Source organism: Monodelphis domestica, chromosome 1 (genome assembly GCF_027887165.1).
Source record: "Monodelphis domestica isolate mMonDom1 chromosome 1, mMonDom1.pri, whole genome shotgun sequence".
In the NCBI taxonomy this organism is placed as follows: domain Eukaryota; kingdom Metazoa; phylum Chordata; class Mammalia; order Didelphimorphia; family Didelphidae; genus Monodelphis; species Monodelphis domestica.
Window position 1 is genome coordinate 309,234,468 of NC_077227.1, and position 16,098 is coordinate 309,250,565.

The following is a 16,098-nucleotide window of genomic DNA, read 5'->3' on the forward strand; positions in this document are numbered from 1 at the left end:
AACAAAGGATCAACAGTAAGCAATAATTGGCAGTTTTTCTATAGCCTATAGTTATTCCAATGGTTTCTCCATCTTTGAAAAACCCTCACTTGATCTGATTGTTTATCCTATCTGCTTGCTTCTTCTGCTCTTATCCTTATATCTCTTCTGCCCTTCTTGACTAAATTTTTTGAGAATACTATCTACACTAAGTCTTTCTACTTCCTCTCCTTTCACTTTTAAATCTTGTTTATTTTGGTTTTTAACATCATCATTCAACTAATACTGCTCTTTCCAAAACTTCCAGTGATCTCCTTCTTGCCAGGTCTAATAACCTTTTCTTATTCCTCATTCTTCTTGACTTTTGACACTGTTGATCACTCTTTTCTCTTGTATAACCTGCCTGTCTAGGTTTTCATGACACTGAGCTCACCTGGTTCTCCTTCTACCTGTATGACCACTTTTTAATAATCTTTTATGTTGGATCATTCAGAGCTTGACCACTAATTTTGGGTGTCCCCAAAGGCTCTGTCTGGGGGACCTCTTCTCTTCTTCTGTATTATTTACTTGATGATCTCTTTTTTAAAATTTAATTTTATTTTTTTTTTAAACCCTTACCTTTCATCTAGGAATCAATACTGTGTATTGGTTCCAAGGCAGGGCTAGGCAATGGGGGTCAAGTGACTTGCCCAGGGTCACACAGGGTCACACAGCTGGGAAGTGTCTGAGGTCAGACTTGAATCCAGGAGCTCCCATCTCTAGGCCTGGCTCTCAATCCGCTGAGCTACCCAACTTCCCCCTACTTGATGATCTCTTGAGTTCCCATGAGTTCAGTTTATCATCTCTATTCAGATGATTGCCTGAACTATACAGTATATGCAGTCCTAGCCTGAGGCCCATGTTTTAATTAATTGCCTTTTTGACATCTTAACCAGAATGCCCTGAAGACATCTCAAATCCAGTTATCATCTTTATCCCCAAAGAGTCCCCTATTCCAAACTTCTCTGTTAACTGTTGAGAGGAACATTATTATCCCAAACACCCAGGCTTACAGCATTTGATTCCTTTCTTGCATTTACTCTATGTATATAAGTCCTGCTTTTGGGAAGCCGAGACTCTTGGATCACTTGAGCTTGGGAGTTATGGGCTGAAGTAGGGCTAAAGTTGAGCAGATGCCTGCAATAAATCTGGCACCAATGTGTGAACCCCTTGGATTGGGAGATGATGGGGAGCATCTAACTGCATTTGAAAAGGTAAACTGGCTCAGGCCAGAAATGGAGCAGGTTAAAACTTTTCATTTTGATTAGCATTGGGCTCAGTCATGATTGACCATCACACTTACAGCCTGGGCAAGATAGGGAGACACCACATCTTAAAAAAAATTTTTTTGAAGACTTTCAATTAGGAAAAGCACCCCTATACCTCTCCCTACCCATTAGCTCCACTCAGACAGCTTGTTTCACTTTTAGATGATTCTAATTGTTAGGAAGTTTTTCCTGACATCAGTCCTATACTCTGGGACCAAAACAGAATAAATCTAATTTCACTGCCAGATGACAGCTCAGAATCCTTGAAAATGGCTATCATGTCTGGTTCATAGTTACATCATATCACTAAGAAAATATTGATGTTAAATATATTTTTGTGTGTATGTGTGATTGGCAATGCAAATGAACTTTAGGATCATTTAAAGTACTATAGTACAGTTTCTCAAATGCAATGAGGCAAAGATTTTTTCTCTGAAAAATTGTTAAAAGTAAAGACACTGACATTAAACATCACAATTTCCTAGAGAAGTTTACTTAAGTGTCAAACAGTTGCCACAATTAAGATTTTGATGAGGTGGGGCAAGGGGAGGTGCTTAGTAAAGAACTTTACCAGCAAACATTTAATCTCCTTGTCAAGTGAAAAATGGCAATGAAGGGAAATATTGGTTTAAAGTACAAATTCATTTGCAATTCGTTATGGAAGAGGTTGGCACAAGACTAAAATAAAACTATGCCTCACAAAATAATAAAAAGACAAGAGAAAAATTAGTCTACATAATGATTACTCAGCCAATTAAGTCAGATCATACAAGAGAATTTATAAGTGAATCTGGAAGAAAGATTATAAAGAGATACATGCTGGAAGCATTTCTGTAGTGTACTCTATTCTCATAACTAATGGCAGTGTAATTTGCCACCTTTGGATTCAAGCTCTTCAGAACTTACATTATATAATAAGTAGAAATGACACAAAAATATGAAATTAAGAAAAGTGATTGGACATCAAAGAAGAATTTGATGTTAGAGGTTATAGAATTTTCTAAGTTTCTAAACTGATTTTAAAATAGCTCAAAAAGAGGTGATACCAAAGGAGTAGAAAAATAATCACAGACATTATTACTGTTTTAAAAAGTAACCAATAAGACCATAAACCAATACACATTTATGCCTACTTTTTATCTTTATTATTTTTAGAAAATGTTTATTACAGTGGTCTGCATGAATCAAGATTATCTTTGATAAAAATGAGAGAAAAGGGGAAGCGTGTTTATGAAAAGTATATTGTTTAATAAAGTATATTTTTCTTCAAAGTTACAAAGTTGACAAATGTGTAGAGAATTGAAGTTGCTACAGTGATAATTATAAAGTATTTTATTTAGAGCCAAATATTTTAAGGACTTTTTTTCAACAAAGTACTTCCCATGTATGTGTTAAGATCATACAAGATTTCAAGACAGTCAGATGGCTCAGTGTATTGAGGATCAGGCCCAGAGATGGAAGGTTCACATGTGACCTCAGATACTTCCTAGCTGTGGAACCTGGGCAAGTCATTTAATCCCCATCGCCTAGCCCTTACCACCCTTCTGCTTTGGAACCAATACACAATATTGATTCCAAGATGGAAGGTAAGGGTTTAAAAAAAAAAAGATCATAGAAGATTTCTTGATATATGAAGCTACAGATATGCTTTTGTTTAATATATCAAAGTTTAGTACTTCTTATCAGCATCAAAGGAGACAGAAATATAGTGATTTAACATTGAGAATATGTTGTTTCCAATGAAGTCCAATTAAAATGTTTTTGCTTAGGGTTTTCAAAGTTTGAGCATTAGAACTTTAAAAGGAAGACAAAGGGAGAAAACTGCCTACTTATGACAAGCTGATACTGTAAAGAGTACTAGAATATTAATATAAAATATAATATTTCTAAAATATAATGAAGAGTAAAATCAGAATATCAGTAGAAAACATAATTCATAAAATAATGCCCAAGAAGAAATTAACAATAAAAAGCATAGCCTCCTATCTATATAAAAATGTTAAGTAATTAGAAGAGCTAATGAGCATAACACAGAGAGGCAAAGTTGACTTCACTGGTATCAGTGATATTTAATTGGATGAGATTCATTATTAGAATATAGCTTTGGACAAATATCTGCATATTTGTATTTGTCCATGTATAAAAATAAGAGATAAGAGGGACAATTCAGTTCAACAAGTATTTAAATGTCTTACTATCTTTTGGGCACAGTGCTAGGTGTTGCGAATATTAAAAAAAAGGCCCTTCCTGCAAGGAACTTTTGTTCTATTGGGAGGAAGTAACACACAGATAATTAGTTAAATATAAATTTATGTTAATTATACAGAATTATAATAAATATTTAAAATAAAAAATTATATATTCTATATATATATATATATATATATATATATATAATGTTGATACAAACTTCTTTTGTTGGGAGATTGCACTAATATTTGGTAAGATCAGGAAAGCCTACTCCTTCCTGTAGGAGGTGAGTTATGCTCTGAAATAAATTAAGGATTCTCTGAGGCAAAGAAGAGTGAACGTTCTCCAAGCCTGTGGACAGAAATGGGAGATAGAATTGCAAGCAGATGAAGTTAACTGGAATTTAGGATACATTAAAAGTAATATTGTGTAATATATCTAGAGAGAAAGTTTGGAGCCATATTATGAAAGGCTTTAAATGCAAAAGAGAGAAGTTTGTATTTAGAGGCAATAAAGGGCCCTTTGGACTTTCAATCCTGTGCTTTAAGAATATCAATTTGCTCCCTGTCTGAAGAATGGATTGGAGAGGGCAGAGACTCAAGGTAGGGGGACTATGAAGATATAGCCATGTGAGAAATCTAGACTGAAATAGGAAAACATAATCAGAGAGCACTGGGGTAAGGATCAACAGAGGGGAAATTGCAAACTACTAAATCTGTGACAGATTACTCTAATTTATTTATCACAAAATAGTAACATCAAAACAGCTCAGGGACTTCCCTTCATGCCCTAGAATTTGACAAAGGATGGGAGAATAGTGTTGGAAGGGGCTACAAAAAGATGAGTACCCTAATACATTATTAGAGTAACTGAATTGGTCCAACCATTATGGGAAGTAGTTTGGAATTATGCTAAAGAAAAGTGGCTGAAATGCCCATTTCCTTTGACCCAGAGCTCTCATTGTTTGGGACAAAACTGAAAGAGGTCAAAAGCAGAGAGAAAGGTCACACATATACTAAAATATTTATAACTGCATTTTTCATGGTAGCAATTAACTGAAAAAAAGTATGTGCCCATCAATTCAATAGTGGCTAAACAAAATGTGGCTCATTAGACTATGACTATACTATAAGAAATGATGAATATGAAGAATTCAGAAGACTTATATGAGCTGATGCCATGTAAACAGAACAAGGAAAACTACATAATTATTTCAGCAATGTAAATGTAAAGAACAAAAATTAAATCTGAATGCTATGTAATTGTAATGACCAAACTTGGCACCAGAGAATAGTTTTTAAGGTATTTAATGTATAGAAATATGGGACTATAGGTATGGAATATTGTATATATTGTCAGCTGCACAATTGATGTGTCAGTGTTTTGAAGTGCTTTTTCTCCTCTTTAATCTATTATTAAAAAATGGCTTAATATATAGGATAGAGGGAAAGAATATATTCAGTAGTGAAGATGATGTAAAAATAAAAGCAAAAATAGGTTTTAAAGAGGATGAATGGGAGGGAAGAGATTCAAAAATATAATTCATATTTTGTTAAACTATTCATTTCTATCACTAATTCTTAAAATTTATCATTAACAATAAAGAACCCAGTACAGCCTTGTTTTACATGAACTGAAATTCAGGTAAACATGATTGGCAATTGAAAAAAATAAAGGCAGAAAAATATGCAAAATAAAATTTTAAAATTACATACTAAATCCTCACCATTTTCCCAGGTGACATAGTCTTATAGTAGTTGGATCTATCACACTTATTCTCACTCTGAGAAGTTTTAGTGTGAATTATTACATTGTTTTACCTCAAGCATTAGCTCTCAGATTGGTCTTTGTCTAGAGTTCTCTCGTAACAAGTTGTGTCCATGCAAGAGCAGTATTGCTCTTTGTTTCATTAACACTAGTTATTAATAATTGCCTGAAAATACCAGAGTAGTGTTGCTGGTAGATCTGATAAACCTTAGAAAAGCTATAAAGTGCCTAGGTATGTTCATTTAAGAAATACTTATTAAATAATGAGATTTGTGATTATGCACAATTTTCAACTTGCACAAATGATATTGGAATATATTGGTTGAGTAAAACTAGGTCACACTATATATCTACTTTCAAAAAGAAGAATGATTCACAGAAGATATCTTTCCCACTGACTCTTCATAGGAATGTGATGAGCATAATTATTTTTACATATTGTAAAAAATCTAATTTAATGGGATCATGCCTGAAAAACAGCCTGGATTTAGAATGGCACTATCTACTATCCAAAATCCTACATAAAAATTCTGCTGTAATTCAGCATCATGGTGTGGAGTCAATGCTGATTTTCTAAAGCTATATTAGTAGGGTATAAGCTCTGGCAGATTCTGCCAAACTGGAAAGAATTTAGGTATAATCCTAATAGGTTGTTCTAAAGATCAATCTAACTAAGTATGGAGAGGCTATTGCTCATAGTTTAGTCAGAAGGTGATTAATAAGTTATTTAGCTATGGCAACATAAAAAAAGACCCTCAATATTGTGCAAGCCTATTGAACACAGTTTCAGTGACTATTTTGGCAACCACAAAGGTTGTAACAAGTACTGTGATTGGCTCATGTGAAGAGGGACAAGAAGCCATTATAAAAGACCCTGAATTTCTGGGGCTAGGAAAGTCAACTTCAAGAAGGAAGTCAGTTTCAAGAAGAAGGTTAGCTCAAAGAAGAAAGGTGGCTCCAGAAGTCACCTTCAGCTTGATAACTCTGAATCTAGGAGATGAATTGTTTGAAGAAGACACCATGAAGATACTGGGAGAAAACCTCCACAGCATCAGAAGATCCAGCATGAACTTTGGAGTTCAATCAATAAAATCAATAATTGATTGAACTGTGGGGGGTTGAACACAAGCATTTTAAATGCAAACTTGCATGCCAAAGGGGATTGCCCCCTAATTGGCTTATTGTCAGTGTGGCTAACAAACATTCATTTACGCTCTCTTTTATTTTTATCTCTTTTATTTTCTTTCTCTAACTATTGTGGTTTCCAATTATATTAAAATGGTCCATTGGGGAGACTAGTCTCCCAAAGGATCATAGGAGATATTGTGAAAGAGAATTCTTTATTGTCTATCCTGAGTTAACTTAAGTACCCCTACTTAGTACCTCACTAGACTGAAGATAGGATTAACTTCCACTTGTCTACTTTTGAATTGAATCACCAAAAGATTAAACACCCTACTTAATACTAGGTGAGAAGCTAGCAAGGTACTTAGAGAATTCATACCTTTAGAAATTCAATCAGCTGGGAATCTGGGAATCTTTTTGATGAGATTTTGGAAACTGCAATTGGCCCCTGTGAAGAGGGGAAGGGACAAGAAGTCTCCATAAAAAGCAAACCCCAACTCCTTCAGAGCAGATTGTCTTTGAGAAGATAGTCTGAAGAAGTTGTCTTCTAGAGATAGTCTTAATCTTTGAGGGAGCTTTGTTGGAGACTACAGCTTGGATCGTGGGCTTGGAGCTCAGCTTCTACTTGGACTCGGACTCTTGGATTACTTTGTTGGGTGAGTTTTAAAAGGCTGACCCCTTTCCTAGCTAATGGAGAGGCTAGCTTCCATCTTGGAGGAGGCCACGTGGTTACCCACTGCCAGCCTTCCTGGTTGAGAGCTAATTAATCTCTGCCTGGATTAAGCAGACCTGGAGCAAAACATTTAGGTTGATAGGATAGATAATTTCTCTATCCACCTCACATTTCTCTTCTTTATTATTTCCTCTCCATTTGTGAATATTTGTAAATAAATTTCTGACTCACAATATAATAAATACTGGTCACCACATAATTTCATATAATTATTGTCCAACCATTAATTTTAACCTTTACACTGTAGCAAAGTTAAAGCAAAATGCTGCCTTTAAGGTTCTTTTCTCACAAAGTATTTCTCATCATATATCAAAATCATTTACTATTCCTTGAAAAATATAACAACAGAGAGGACTTTATACAACCTCCTGATTATTAGTATTATTTTAATAATAAAAATGACTTTTGCTTGCTAAAAGTGTCCTGGAGAGTCCATGTGTCAGAGGAATCGTCTATAGATGATGATGTCCTCCGGATGCTTATGTTGATTATTTTAACTGGAATATGGCAGAGCATCCTAAATGAAATACATAATAAGAAGAATTTAGCCTAACTATCCCTACAGGAAAAAACCAAGTAAATTAAGATCGACTATTGTTCAAACTATGATAGGCAATTGAATGGATAGTCCATAGAGTTGTTCCATCAATGCATTTATCTTAGATAGTCACTGCAGATGGACAAGAAAATAATTTAATATATCACTTTTCAAACTAATGTTTCCAAAAAACTATTGTTTTCATTGTAGTACCTTAGAAAAGCATTCTTTGGGATTACTGAGTCAGTTGAATCTTTCTAAAATATATATTTTTTTACTTTTATGTAGTGGGAATATTTGCAAAATTTTATACAAAATATCTGAGCCTCATTTTCTCTTCCCTTCCCTACAAAATGATTATCCAAGCAAAAAATTCTCAAAATGGAATTTTATTATATGACATTAGAGTATGAAAGAAAAAATTGAATGATAAAATCCATGTCTCCTTAATTTTATAATCCCTTCTGATTATTATCTTGATCCTTATTTTTAGAGTTTCATTTCAGTTATTTTAAAACCATCTTTTTCTATCTGAAGAGAATGCCAAAATATTCTAAGCAATAAAATAAGAAGAATGGTTATAAAATTGATCTCTGGTCATTCGCAATCATCCTTATTCAGCATCTCTTTTTTTGTCTCTGTGTTATCTCTATATCTCTGTCACTCTGGAAACAGTTTATCACTATATGTGTTGCATTAATATCTAATTGTCTCCACATTGTGTTAGATATAAGGATTTGACAGCCAGGTGGAAAGTTCCACTAATAGAATTTCTAACATAATTCAGAACTCCAAATCTTCCCCAAATTGTCAGGTTGTAAAAAGTTGGACACTTCCATATTTTGATGTGTGTTTAAGTTCAAGTATTTGAAGTGGTTTGGAACAATGGTGTTGTGAATTAGAGTTTAGACTTGCATATTCTTGTACCACAGAATCCTACAAAACTGAAGTTCAAAATATGATAGTATCAAATTGTTATCTAATTCAGATTCTAGTCAGTTATTTGATTAATGTTTGCATATATAAATTTGATATAAGATTTGGGGTGTGACTATAGGGACAGAAATTGCAGCAGAACCTGTGATTCCGCTGGTATAGGGAATTCCTGGTGAGGAACTTTGTCTGATAATACGGGTTGGTACCTTCTCTGCAGCTTTTTGTCTTAGAGATCTGCTTAGAGAATGGGGAGTTTTTGACTTGTCCAAAGTCACACAGCTAGTATGTCTCAAAGGCAATATTTGAACCTAGAGCTTCATGGCTCCAAGAGCAGCTGTCTGTTTTAACACCTTACCACAGGTTGTCAATCTATGCATGTGTTATATGTATACCAATGTATTTATATGTATGCATATATTTTAAAAACGGAACTTAACATACAAGTAAAGGTTGGGGGTGGGGGTGTTTAATCTCTCAAAGGTGTTTTATAGATGGAGGTGAGTAATTAGTAAAGCTTTGATCTTATCTAACAACTTCTCTAAGTTACTCTTAACATAAAATGAGACTCCTTTCCTCTAGTCTGGCTTTGCTCCAAGAGGGCAGAGCATAATATACATATTTGTAGTTGCTTATTTTATTCCTCATATAATATAAACTCATACTCTGTAGTGCTTTAAGGTTTTTGAAGCACTTTCTTCAAAACAACTCTGTGACGGTAGAGAGTATTATCACTTTATAGATTAAGAAGTTTGACCTAGTAAATGTTGGAGTCAGGATTAAAACTCAAGTCTCCTGACTGCGTTTATTCCACTTTATTATGCTTTCTCACTATATTACACTGTGGGCAAACTAGACTTTTCAGGGATTGTGCTCATGCCAATATCTTCTCCTGAAATGTCACCTTTCTATCTCTACCTGTCAAAAATTCTCTTGTTATTAAAATGCTTTTTTATGTTCCTGAATGCTCCTGAACACTTAACCCAAGCATTTAAAAGGAATTTACAAGTACTTGATAAATATTTGCTTAATGAATGAATATAGAAGTCCTAGATCAGTGATGGTGAACCTTTTAGAGACCAAGTGCCCGAACTACAACCCTCACACACACATATGGACTGCCCCTTTACCTCAGACAGAGGAGGGAGGAAGCACTCCTGTTAGGCTGCTGGGCAGAGGAGCAGGTAATTTGAGAAATGTCCTTAGGTGCATGTGGAGATGGGAAAGAGAGCCGCCCCCTCTTGCACATAGTTTCACTAACCTGGTCCTAGATTCTCACTCTCATTTCCCTCTTTCTCCAGCATAGAAAACAAAATCAATATTTATTGATTTGACATCAAGCAAACTTTATTTCATCAAATCATATAATTTCTTATATCAAAAAAAGAAAAAATGTCATATACAATGTAAAATTCTCAACTTCATTTTTTTCCTGGTATATTAACAGTTTAACATCAATAAGTTAGAAAGGGATCAAAGAACAAATATGCCTCTGTATGTGTGTGTAAACACATTTATATTGAAAAAATAATTAGATAATTTATGAGAAAGGGAACATAGTACTTTCAAAGCTGAAATGGCTATACAGTAATCCAGATTAAAGTAATATTTTGCAGGTTTGAATAATATTCACATATGATACTATATATAATATAATTATATACAATGTATTATATAATTATATGTTATTTAATATAATATAGCAAGTTTTTTGCTCTATGTTAATATTTTCCCCAACTTTTAAAGAGAGCCTAAGGCATAGAGTCAGATCACACCAAATTAGTTGTATAGCCAAGGAAAAATCCCAAATTTCTGACTTTGAAGAACTTTCCATTTTTATTCCATGGTATTACAGTAAAATGGGATGCTTGATTGTTTTTACTTTTAATGAGTATCACTGACTTTCTGTGACAATGTAATAACTTCTCTAAGTTACTTTTTTTTTTTAAACCCTTTCATCTTGGAATCAATACTATGTATTGGATCCAAGGCAGAAGAGCAGTAAGGGCTAGGCAATGGGGGTTAAGTGACTTGCCCAGGGTCACACAGCTGGGAAGTGTCTGAGGCCAGATTTGAACCTAGGACCTCCCATCTCTAGGCCTGACTCTCAATCCACTGAGCCACCTAGCTGCCCCCTAAGTTACTTATTCTTATCATAAAATGGGACAACCACTGGTAGGTATGAATGAGGCACCTTACCTTTAGTATGTCCTTGCTCTAAAAAGGAACAGAGCACAATATACATATAAGAAAGCCTCAGATCCTTTTGAATGTGGGAGATTGGGGGGAGAGGGAATAGGGTGAGGACCAGGAACTAGAAACGTAATGCGTAGGATAGACATAGCATTCTTTCCATCTGTAGAGAAAGAGCTTTACTGCTTTAACTGGAAATATTTGTTCTCTTGTTGGAAAATATCCCTAGTTACTGATATTTAATTAATCTAAATTGAGTTTTTGCTTTTTTCTAGATCATTCATCGAGATATAAAACCTGAGAATATTTTAGTTTCCCAATCTGGAATTACTAAGCTTTGTGATTTTGGTTTTGCTCGGACATTAGCAGCCCCTGGAGACATTTATACAGATTATGTGGCTACTCGCTGGTATAGAGCTCCTGAATTAGTGCTAAAAGATACCACTTATGGAAAGTAAGTATGCTTTAATATACTTTCTACTTTTCTTTCCTTCTTTATTTTCCCATACCATTCTTTTCTGATCTCCACTGTGTCTTCTGACAAGGCACATCTAACATGGCTAGGTCTGGGAAGCACTTCTAGGTATTCTAATTTGTCACTTCCATTTCTTCTTCTGAAGGATGTAGCAGGTATGGTAGCAGTCAGTTTGCTCAGAATCTCCTTAGATGACATCAGTGCATACATTAAATCTTTGGTCAGTTGTCCAATTGTATACCTACTAGTAACTCTTGCTGTTGTGTTTTTGGGAATTTGTGTAACTAATTTACTTCACTACAAAGTTAGAAATAAATTTCCCATTATATTAAATGCTTAGTAACTATATTGGTCAAATATATGCCATCTTTTTGAAATACATATGTATATACATACATATACACATTTAGGTGTAGCAAAAGTGTTAGGGCAGCTAGGTGGCTCGGGGTATTGAGAGAGAGGTCTAGAGATGGGAGGTTCTAGGTTCAAATGTGAACCCAGACACTTCCCAGCTATGTGCTCATCCCTTAATGCTTTTCTGTCTTGGAACAAATATACAATATTACTGGCCAGAAGACCTGCTTCTGTCTTGATTGTGAATCCATAAAAATTTGGCTCTGGTGACTCTCTACTGCTGTTATGGTGAACCTATGGCACTTGTGCCAAAGATGGCACTCACAGGCCTCTCCATGGGCATGCGTAGGCCCCTGGCTTGGCCTGCTGGGAGGCTGACCCCCGCTCCCAAATGAAAGGGGGTGAGGCATTCTAGCCTCTCTCCACTGTTGCCAGGATTGAGCACAACTGAGCTTGGATCAGCCCTGGGTGTGGCCTCAACCCTCCAACAGTCCTGCTTTTGTAAGCAAAGAATTGATTAGGTCCAGGCTCTCCTGATTGCCCCTGAGCAAATCTAAGGCTGAGCCCCATTCACCAAGCCCTAAGGGAATATGCTAATTGGATCCTCCCTAATCCTTCCAAGGAGGATGGAGAAATCACACACCCCACCCAAACAGAGGGATCCAACCAGCTAACTCCTCAATAGGGACTCCCATCTACCTATCCTATTCACCCCCACCGCTGTAAAACTGGAAGGGCAGAATACATGGACTCATGTCTCCCGCATTAAGCCCAGAAACAGGTGACTGAAGAGGAGGTAGGGACACCTATTCCTGTGAGCCCATGGAAGACCTCAATTATCTCTTTTGCAGTAGGAAAAAAAAAAACAGCTGCAGAATGCTTTGGAATAAGAAATCCCTTCCCTCTCTTTCTTTATTATATTAATCCCTCCTGTTGATACCTGTTGCTTTACTTAATTACCCTCTGACTATTCCTCTCCTCACATTTTGGGTCTTTTCCCAGGTTTTGAACTATGCATACCCAGCTACCTGGGCAGTGTAATAGATGATATTTTGAGGGTGTATATTGATGAATACTAGATAACTAATGGATCAGGTAATTATCTTCTTTTTCCTAACCTCCTCCCTTTTCCTCCCTCTTCAGAATCCTTTCAGCCTCCCCTCCCCCCTTCTTCAATTTCCTTCAAGTCATTCAGTGTGAGCTGTGAGGTTTCAATGAAATAGTTATTAATCTTCTTTGTCAAACAAGGGGTTTATTTGAGGAAGACAGGACAAGGATGGAGGATAAGGTAAGAAGGGTGGGATATCCCTATTCTCTACAGTGAGTGTTAGTTTGGAGGATATTGAGAGAAATGGCAATTCAGTCACTAGCATGAAACACAATCAGTCAGAGAGATATGAGGACAATTGTCTTTCTTCTTCCTTCAAATCAGCCAGGTCACCTCCAACTTGATTATCACAAACCCCAGAGATAGAACCAGCTTCTTTCTTCAGGTCAGCCAGAAGCCAAAGATCTTTCTTTAGGTCCCTACCATCAGCTCCCAAAGACCAGAAAAAACTCTTGCCTCAAACTGTTTCCCAGTCACATTCCAAATGGAATCTTTCATTTGACTGACAGATGACCCATCTCCAGCTTCTGTCCTTTGCATGCCTTGTAAATTCTGTCCTCCACAGCAGATAATTCCCTAATTCAATTGGGTAGCAAACAGTCCCTCTGACTGTTGGGTATGCCAGAAACACCCACAAAGTAAAGGAAATTCCCCCCCCACCCCTCCCCACCCCTAGCCCCAGGTCTAGGTGCCACAAAGGCCTACCAAATGCCTGAGGCTTCCAGGAAATTCAAATCCACTCTGGTTCTAGTGACAACCTTTCACTTTTACTGAATATTCTCAGGCCCAGCACACCAGGATTCATTCAGGATGGATGGGTTAATCAAGACCCCTTCCAGAATAAGTGCTATGCTAAGGTTTTGGTCACTGACCCTTTTCCTTTGATATGACTCATGCATTGTGTAGAAATTGCATTGGAACCTTGTCACCTCCAGGTAGGGAATGATGATGCATTCCTCTATTTGTAGCTACTAGTATCCTTATGTAACATTGGCTGCCATGTCCCTGCATGTAGTCAGAAGGTGGGGCACACAGTTGGGGGTGGGGTGTGGCATATAATGGGGGGGTCTTTAGCACACAGTCTGGGGGCATGGGTGGGGCATGGCATGGAGTGCCTAAAAAGTTCCAAAAGGTTCCCTATCACTGCTCTAGTGCCTTTGTTATAGAATTTGAAGCAAAATGTCAGTGCCAGTATAATAGGAAGAAGATTCATATAATATATGTATATGTATATATATATATATATATATATATATATATCTCAAAGAAGAAAAAAGTGAAAGATAGTATGTTTTGATCTTCAGTCTCAGTTCTTTCTCTAGAGATGGATACATTTCTCATAACTGCTTAAGTGCAGTATGGGTTATGCCTGAGAAATAGCACAAAGAATCTAGCTCAGTGACTCAAAAGTGACCTCAGGAAGCAGCTGGGTGACTCAGTGGATTGAAAGCCATGTCTAAAGACTGGAGGTCCTAGGTTCAAATTTGACCTCAGACACTTCCCATCTGTGCGACCCTGGGCAAGTCACTTAACCCCCGTTGTCTAGCCCTTAACACTCTTTTGCCTTGGAAATAATACACAGTATTGATTCCAAGATGGAAGGTAAGGGTTGAAAAAAAGTAGGTGATCACAGGAAAGAAATTTTGAATTTATTTTTTATATATTTTAATTTTTTATGTATGATATTTTACTTTTTCCCAGTTACATGTAAAAATACTTTTTACATTAAAAATTTTTTTTGAATTCCAAAATCAACTTCCTTCCTCCCTCCTCTTCCCATTTCCAATATGACAAGCAAATTTGATCTAGGTTATACTTTGGAGATCATGCAAAATACAGTCATGTGGAAGAAGATTCATATAATATGAAGGAAAAGATTCATATCAATGAAGGAAAAGAGTGAAAAATAGTATGCTTTGTTCTTTATTCAATCTCCATCAGTCCTTTCTTTAGAGATGGATATATTTCTCTTCATGAGTCCTTTGGGATTGTCTTGAATCTTTGTATTATAAAGTCATTCACAGTCGATTGCCATATAATATTGCTGTTTCTGTGTATGCTGATTTTCTGGTTCTGGTTATTTCACTTTATATCAGTTCATGTAAGTCTTCTCAGGTTTTTCTGATATCCTGCTTATCATTTCTTATAGTTCAATAGTATTCCATTACAAGCATATGCCACAACTATTTTAACTTTTCCCCAATTGATGGACATCTCTTCAATTTCCAAATGTTTGCTACCACAAGAAGAATTGCCATAAATATTTTTGTACAATTAGATCCCTTTGTCATTAATTTTTTTTTCGGGGGGGGGGGACAGACCTAGTAGTGGTATTGCTGGGTTAAAGGATACATGCAGTTTTATAGCCCTTTGAACATAGTTCCAAATTTCTTTTCAGAATGGTTAGATTAGATCACAATTCTACCAACAGTGCATTAATATTCCAATTTAACACATTCCCTCCAACATTTATAATTTTCCTTTTCTGGAGAGAGCCTTCTTGGATATAGAACACTTCCCAAAAAAGTTTTGAAAGAAGTTTGTCGATGTCAATATCACCAAGTCCTATATATGTATGTATGTATGTATATGTGTATACCTTATGCACAAGACTTATATATGTATAGATTATTGAACATGGATAAGATAACTAAGATGGGACCAATAAAGCCTTGGACTTCTTGGAGATCCAGTGGTTTTCAAAATTGTACTTACACAGTGTATACAAGCAGATCTCAGTGGATCCAAGTGAGAAAAAACTAAGAAAAAGAGTCCTAAAAGTAGTGGACCTGTTTCATCTCAATTCCTCTTATAGACCATTAACATGGACCATACCAGGTTGACTCAGATATCAAGGGGTATGTAAGTATAGCTGAATGAGCAAAAGGAACAGTATCTTAGGTTACTCCAAACTGGCGAAGTTGATCTAGCAAATAAGAGGAGATTCTATGCTAACAAAATGGAAAATGGCTTTGTGGGGTTCCAAGATATCTCTCAGGAGTGGACTGCTGAAATCAAAAGAGGCTACTCTGGATCACTCAGACTTAACTGCAGGAGATTAAGATAGGTTGCTGCAAGATGGCATTGCAGGCAGTTTCTCTTCATGGAGAAAGGGTCTTTGGAGTGTAAACGGCAAAACTGTAAGGATAACTTTAGTGTTTTGACTTAAAAATCTAAGTAAGTGGTCACCATGAGAATTTCCCAAATATGAAAATACCCAAGTCAGCTGGGATTTATGGAGATTTAAATTAATATAAATGAAGGAATTAAGGGAAGGAGAGAGAGAGAGAGAGAGAGAGAGAGAGAGAGAGAGAGAGAGAGAGAGAGAGAGAGAGAGAGAGAGAGAGAGAGAGAGAGAATGAGAGAATTAATTTAAACTGCTCTGGCTCAGGCTGA

At 36.1% G+C, this 16,098-nt stretch overlaps 1 protein-coding gene across 22 annotated transcripts in view; it reads left to right on the forward strand.

The window, feature by feature from the left end:
* CDKL3 (cyclin dependent kinase like 3) overlaps positions 1-16,098 on the forward strand; it is an 82,702-nt gene that overhangs the window by 12,160 nt on the left and 54,444 nt on the right. For 21 of the 22 annotated variants that reach the window (XR_008915050.1, XM_056811130.1, XM_056811132.1 and 18 more), the window contains one exon: positions 11,041-11,219. Coding sequence is in view for 16 of the 22 variants with exons in the window: in XM_056811130.1 (XP_056667108.1) it covers positions 11,041-11,219 (179 nt within the window). In the remaining 6 variants the exon portion in view is untranslated. Of the gene's footprint in view, positions 1-11,040; positions 11,220-16,098 lie in introns of those variants that run through there. The other variant, XM_056811137.1, reaches the window with a different exon arrangement.